The sequence below is a fragment of the Gadus morhua genome, chromosome 8 (genome assembly GCF_902167405.1).
Source record: "Gadus morhua chromosome 8, gadMor3.0, whole genome shotgun sequence".
NCBI lineage: Eukaryota > Metazoa > Chordata > Actinopteri > Gadiformes > Gadidae > Gadus > Gadus morhua.
Window position 1 is genome coordinate 12,428,994 of NC_044055.1, and position 7,500 is coordinate 12,436,493.

Below are 7,500 nucleotides of genomic sequence, written 5' to 3' on the forward strand. Positions count from 1 at the left end.
ATACCCAATCGAATTCCACACACTTTTGCGTCACCGTATGCACACAGATTTCCTCCCGAAAACGCTTGTCTAAACGCGGAATAAAAAGTGAAAACGCGACGCCACTTTTGCGTCTTGTGTTCAGACCTTCATCATGTATCATGCGGCGATTTTGACGCGCCGCAAATCAAGTTTTGCTGCCCGTTTTCTCGGCAGCAAATGCTGCGGCAGCAAAGCAGCAACGCGTCTCTACATTCACTTTGAATGGGATCATGACGCGCGTCAACTTTTTGCATCTTTTGGTGTGAACGCAGGGTAAGGATTACACACTGAATCTCCGGGTGGTGAGCTGGGCTGAATCAGCTTAGCTATCAATCAGGGTGAGGAGTTGACTCTGAGCTGTCTGCCTCCACACAGGCTCCGTGTCAGCTCAGTGATCAAAGCTTTTCCTTCCTACTTAAATTGTCCCTTTTGCTGATCTTTAAAGAAAGTACCTTAACTCTTTCTTTCTATTTTGCAGTGTTACTTTTTTTCTCAAACTTTCATCGATTCATTGGTCAGTATTCAGTCCTGATTTAAGGGGACTGTTTCAGAGAGGTGTCTCTCTCTCACCAGCTCGTTAGTGAGTATCACCCCAGCTCGTTAGTGAGTATCACCCCAGCTCATTAGTGTGTCTCATCCCAGCTCGTTAGTGAGTATCACCCAAGCGCGTTAGTGAGTATCACCCCAGTTTGTTAGTAAGTACATCACCCCAGCTCGTTAGTGAGTATCACCCCAGCTTGTTAGTGAGTATCACCCAAGCTCATTAATGAGTATCACCCCAAATCGTTAGTGAGTCTCATCCCTGCTCGTTAGTGAGTATCACCCCAGCTCATTAATGAGTATCACCCCAGCTCGTTAGTGAGTATCACTCCAGCTCGATAGGTGAGTTTCACCCCAGCTTGTTAAGTTATTATCACCCCAGCTTGTTAGTGAGTATCACCCCAGCTCGTTAGTGAGTCTCATCCCAGCTCGTTAGTGAGTATCACCCCAGCTCCTTAATGAGTATCACCCCAGCTCATTAGTAAGTCTCATCCCAGCTCGTTAGTGAGTATCAACCCAGCTCGTCAGGTGAGTTTCACCCCAGCTTTTTAAGTGAGTATCACCCCAGCTTGTTAGTGAGTATCACCCCAGCTTGTTAGGTGAGAATCACTCTGGCTCGTTAGGTGGGTATCACCCCAGCTCGTTAAAGAGTATCACCCCAGCTCGTTGGTGAGTCTCACCCCAGCTCGTTAGGTGATTCTAACCCCAGCTCGTTAGGTGAGTATCACCCCATCTCGTCTGGTGAGTTTAATCCCAGCTCGTCAGGTGAGTCTCACCCCAGCTCGTTAGGTGAGTCTAATCCCAGCTCGTTAGATGAGTCTAATCCCAGCTCGTTAGGTGAGTCTCACCCCAGCTCGTTAGGTGAGTCTAATCCCAGCTCGTTAGGAGAGTCTAATCCCAGCTCGTTAGGTGAGTCTCACCCCAGCTCGTTAGGTGAGTCTAATCCCAGCTCGTTAGGTGAGTCTAATCCCAGCGCGTTAGGTGAGTATCACACCACCACACCAGTCTCGCTTTGGGCTCCCGGGACATTGTTGTGGAATCTTTTAATTAAATCTGTGTGAAGACAGCAGCTGACACAGGTCACTTTATTTTCTTCCCAATCAGAGGGAATATTATTGGAGGGACAAATATATGAAATCTTTTTTCCACTTCTAAGGAGAGGGGGAGAGGGAGAAAGAGAGGGAGAGAGAGAGGGAGTGGGAGAGAGAGAGACAGAGGGAGAGAGTGGAGGCTGGGAGAGAGAGAGGGAGCGAGAGAGAGAGAGAGAGAGAGAGAGAGAGAGAGAGAGAGAGAGAGAGAGAGAGAGAGAGAGAGAGAGAGAGAGAGAGAGAGAGAGAGAGAGAGAGAGAGAGAGAGAGAGAGAGAGAGAGGGACCGAGGTCTTTTGAGTTAAACAATGAGTTTGGTTGGGCAGGAGGCCATTGAAATATCTGCATGAATACCTTCTCATAGCTCTGAGAAATGCTACTGTTGAATATTGATGGTCTGGAAGTGACAGGACTGTATATAGGCTAGCCCTGTCACGCTAGCACTTGGATAGCTGAGGTGACAGCGCTGGTTGGCGCTAGCTCATTAGCATTAGGTTGTTAGCTTGACACATAAAGCTAACAGAGAGATAGATAGAGAGAGAGAGAGAGAGAGAGAGAGAGAGAGAGAGAGAGAGAGAGAGAGAGAGAGAGAGAGAGAGAGAGAGAGAGAGAGAGAGAGAGAGAGAGAGAGAGAGAGAGAGAGAGAGAGAGAGAGAGAGAGAGAGAGAGAGAGAGAGAGGGAGGGAGGGTGAGAGATGGTCCTGACCTCCTCTTCTCTGACCCTGACCCAGTAAGGTTTCCTCTCTCCATCACGTCCCAGTGTTCCCATCAATGCGGCCGGTGGCTTCAGGGGCAACCAATCATGCTGGCTGGTAGAACGTTCACACACTGGTCTCACACACTGGTCTCACACACTGGTCCCACACTGGTCACACTGGTCTCACACACTGGTCTCACACAATGATCACACACTGGCCACACTGGTCTCACACACTGATCACACATTGGTCTCACACACTGATCACACACTGGTCACACTGGTCACACACTGGTCACACTGGTCTCACACACTGGTCTCACGCACTGATCACACACTGGTCCCACTGGTCTCACACACTGGTCACACTGGTTACACTGGTCTCACACACTGAGTATCAATGTGTGTGTGACTGGTTCACTGCAAGCACTGAAACACTTTTGGTGATGACAGGCTACAGAAGGTGCAGTATAATTTATTCACCATTTATTGGACCATTTATACAAAAGCCAGGGCATCAGGAACGAGGCTTAGTTAAGCTGACAAAATGGCAATTCTTGTGGTCGTCGCTTCAGTTAGGAGTAGGCAGGCACATTGGTATGCTAGCTGTAGTCATCAGGAGCTATGCTAGCTGTATTAATCAGGAGCTATGCTAGCTGTAGTCATCAGGAGCTATGCTAGCTGTATTAATCAGGAGCTATGCTAGCTGTAGTCATCAGGAGCTAGGCTAGCTGTATTAATCCGGAGCTATGCTAGCTGTAGTCATCAGGAGCTACACTAGCTGTATTAATCAGGAGCTATGCTAACTGTAGTCATTAGGAGCTATGCAAGCTGTATGGATCAGGAGCTATGCTCGCTGTGTTCATCAGGAGCTATGCTAGCTGTAGTCATCAGGAGCTATGCTAGCTGCATTAATCGGGAGCTATGCTAGCTGTAGTCATCAGGAGCTATGCTAGCTGTATTAATCAGGAGCTATGCTAGCTGTAGTCATTAGGAGCTATGCAAGCTGTATGGATCAGGAGCTATCCTCGCTGTGTTCATCAGGAGCTATGCTAGCTGTAGTGATCAGGAGCTATGCTAGCTGTAGTGATCAGGAGCTATGCTAGCTGTAGTCATCAGGAGCTATGCTAGCTGTAGTGATCAGGAGCTATGCTAGCTGTAGTCATCAGGAGCTATGCTAGCTGTAGTCATCAGGAGCTTTGCTAGCTTACCTTCTCCTGTGTGGGTTCTGATCCACAGACGCTTGTTATGTTGGGAAAGATATCCGACCAGCCGGCCTCCGTGCACCTCCTGCTGATGTTTCCTGGAACAGAAGACCTAGCTTTAGCTTTGCATAGTGTTACGTTAACCTAGCTTTAGCTTTGCATAGTGTTACGTTAACCAAGTTTTAGCTTTGCATAGCATTATGTAGCATTGCATAGTGTTGCGTTAACCTAGCTTGATGTTCACCTAGCTTTAGTTAATTCGTTCTCAAAGTGCGGCCCGCGGGCCAATGGCAGCCCGCGGAATCATTCCTGGCGGCCCGCAATGACATACATAATTATGTAAGTTATAAAAAATATATATAAAAAAATTATATATATATATAAATAAATATAAAGAGAAAAGTCGACTCTCTGGCTTTCAATTAAATCCTTTTACATTTGTTAGATTTAATCCGACTGTACATTACTTTGAAAGGCTGAACCTCAGTTTCGTGATTTAGACCTCACTTGACCTCACACCCGGAGTTCCACGGTGCAATTTTTTTTTTTAACACTTGGATGCTGACGGTATTTCCCGCCAATTTTTTTTTTCCTTTGGCGGCCCTCAGTCAAATTTTGGGTTCCTAAATTGGCCCTCAGTTGTCAAAACTTTGAGTACCCCTGCTTTAGTTTAACCAAGCTTGATGTTAGCTTTATAGCTAGGTTAACATTAGTATTACCTTAAACATTAGCAAAGCTTTTTTGAGGCATAGCTTTGTTAGTAGTATATAGTGTGTAGTACATATTATACAGTATTTCGTATTTTGTGTATAGTATATATTAGTATATAGTATATAACCTATTAGCAGTGTTGAGAAAGTTCACTTTCTACGTGAACTAGTTCAAAGTTCAGTTCACAAATTTTAAAATGAACTAGTTCAGTTCAAAGTTCATAATTCAAAAGGTTGAACTAAATTCACAGTTCCAAAAAATGAACTAGTTCATAGTTATTTTTTTCAATATGTTGCTGTGAACTATTCGTTTTTTCCGGTATTTTGAACATTGAGCCCCCTTTGTGGTTTGTCTAGGATGAAATAGAGTGGTTGAATCAAGTATCGTGGCGAAATACAGTTTCTATCGTGTTTTATTGCACATTTTAGCATTTTGTAAATCCCATTCATTTCTGTTGGAAGACTCATTGCCTGTTGGCCGGAAACGGAAAGGGGGGATGTTCACGTCTGGTTGTAGTGTTTTCGCTCGGTTTTAGGCCTACTGATGAGAGGGAGAACCGAGCGAAAAGACTACAACCAAACGTAAACAGCACCCTTTTCCGTTTCCGGCCAACAAGCAATGATTCTATGAGGTATTCTAGTCCGCTGAGCTATGAGCCAGAGAGCTAACGTTATGGATTGTACATACAGAGCTAACGTTATGGATTGTACATACTTATAATTTGAAATTCGTCTCAGCCTTTATTCCACAGATACTCTAGGGTCTATAGCATTTAACTGCGTTGTCTGATACAGTTTAATTCCTTTTTCACAATTTAACAGCTCTCGTTTTAAAGAATAATCACTGCGCCATTCGTTTCAATGGGAATCGCGCCGGTCTATACTTTCAAGGTAAAGTGTACATATTTATAATTTGAAATTCGTGCCAGCCTTTATACGACAGATACAATAGAGTCTATAGCATATAACCGCGTTTTCTGATTACACTTTTAATGTAACAGTAAGCTGACAACACTTTGTGTCTTTTATTTTTATTTTTTATAAGTTACTTATTTTATTTTATTTGAATTTTAAATAAACATAATACCAAGGGTCAGAAGTCATATATTTTTGAAAGGGAATCAGCTGATTAAGCTGACAAGTGACCAATGTTTACTGTTAAAAAATATTATCAATTAAATGAAAACACCAGTGAATCATTTGCTCTTGTTTCTCTGTTTTGAGATTCACACACACTTAGCAGTCTTGTTTAAATATTACAAATTGAGTTTAAAAACTGAACATGGAAATTGTTTTAAAGGGGACATATTATGAAAATAACACTTTTCCGGGAATTTGGGGTGTTGTTTTTGGTCTCTGGGGTATTGTTTTTGCTGTTGTTCCTCTGTTTTGAGTTTCACACAGACTTAGCAGTCATGTTTAAACATTACAAATTGAGCAAATAAACTGAAATTGGAAATTGTTTTAAAGGGGACATATTATGAAAACAACACTTTTCCTGGGATTTGGGGTGTTGTTTTGTGTCTCTGGTGCTCCCACACGTATACAAACTTTGAAAAAAGTATGATTATTTGAGTGAGATATGCATTTCTGAAAGTACCCTGCCTACAGTTCCAAACGAGCAAGTCAGTTTCGGCACCCAATCCTACGTAGGAAGGGGGCACACTTGAATATTACCTCCCACTTCCCCATCCCTCTCCAATCGGAGCATAGCTACGATTTTGTGGACCAGCGGACGAGCGCTGGGCGGAGATGTTCGCGCATTTCAAAAGCAGGGATATTCCATACAAAAATAGATCTAATTATTCAGTTTGCCATGTGACTGCCAGGCAGGCAGTCCAGCGGAGCTGCCGGTCCGCCGCCGAAGCTCTGGCGGGGGGAGCTCAGCGGCGGCCCGGCAGCTCAGCTCCGGGAGTACAATCCCTTGCTCCGCTGGAGCTGCCAGACTGACGGACTGCCGCCAAGCTCCCACTACCGGAGCTGTCGGACTGCTGCCAAAGCTTCCCCGCTGGAAAGCTTTCCCCCTGCTGGAGCTGCCGGCAGTCCGGCAGCTCCGGCGAAAAAAATTCTGTCTCGTAGGGGGGCAATGACAGAAAATAATTGAGAACCACTGGTATATAGTATATATTATACATTAGTGTTTAGAACATCTTGTGACCAACCGTTGCGCTGGAACAAGGCTCTCAGAACGGGGGGGCAGGAGATGGTCACCACCTCCCCCAGCTCCCTGCCTTCCCAGCATGCAATGTTGTCCCACACTCCTCGACACCACAAGCCTGGAGACAGAGGAGGGGGAGGAGGAAGGAATGGAGGAGGAGGAAGAGAGGAGGAGGGGAGGAAAGAGGAGAGGGGAGGAGAGGAGAGAGGAGAGGGGAGAAAACGAGATGAGGAGAGAGAGAGGAAGAGGAGAGGCAGGAAGAGAGAGGGAGCGTGGAATAGAGAGGGAAATAGGGAGTAGGGTGGGTGAGAATAGAGGAGAAAGGGATGTAGAAATAAATAATACAAATTCAAATGATGGGCTGTTAAAATCAGGCTCTGTCTACGTATTACGTCATCGTTTATTATAACTAAGAATATAACATGAAGTCTGGAGCGTCCTGCGTGAGAGACAGAGAGAGAGAGAGAGAGAGAGAGAGAGAGAGGGGGGAGAGAGGGGGAGAGAGAGAGAGAGAGAGAGAGAGAGAGAGAGAGAGAGAGAGAGAGAGAGAGAGAGAGAAGGGGAGAGAGAGAGAGAGAGAGAGAAGGCTGCAGGTCATAACCTGCAGGTGCTCCACATCAGTTGACCACACACACACAAACACAGACCCACACACACATACACAAACTCTCAAACACGCACGCACGCACGCACGCACGCACGCACGCACGCACGCACGCACACACACACACACACACACACACACACACACACACACACACACACACACACACACACACACACACACACACACACACACACACACACACACACACACAAACTGACAAACAGCAGCTGGAGCCGGAATGTTTGGCGGAAGCTGTTAGCTCCATGACGTCCGTCCACAGGAGCCCGACAGCGCTCACCCTAACCCTCACCCTAACCCTCACCCTCACTCTCACCCTAATCCTCACCCTCACCCTGTCTCTCACCCTAACCCTAACACAAGCGAAGGAGACTTGACTACCACATACTCTCCAACATACACTCTACATGCTTTCACACATTCACATTTAAGGACCTCAGTGAGAACTCTACCTTTA

General features: G+C 45.6%; 1 protein-coding gene across 1 annotated transcript in view; it reads right to left on the reverse strand.

Moving 5' to 3' along the window:
- vipr2 (vasoactive intestinal peptide receptor 2) overlaps nucleotides 1-7,500 on the reverse strand; it is a 23,818-nt gene that overhangs the window by 12,957 nt on the left and 3,361 nt on the right. Inside the window, exons 3-4 of the mRNA XM_030364575.1 lie at nucleotides 6,423-6,536; nucleotides 3,557-3,648 (exon numbers count right to left, since the gene is read on the reverse strand). Coding sequence (XP_030220435.1) covers nucleotides 3,557-3,648; nucleotides 6,423-6,536 — 206 coding nt within the window. The remainder of the gene's footprint in view (nucleotides 1-3,556; nucleotides 3,649-6,422; nucleotides 6,537-7,500) is intronic.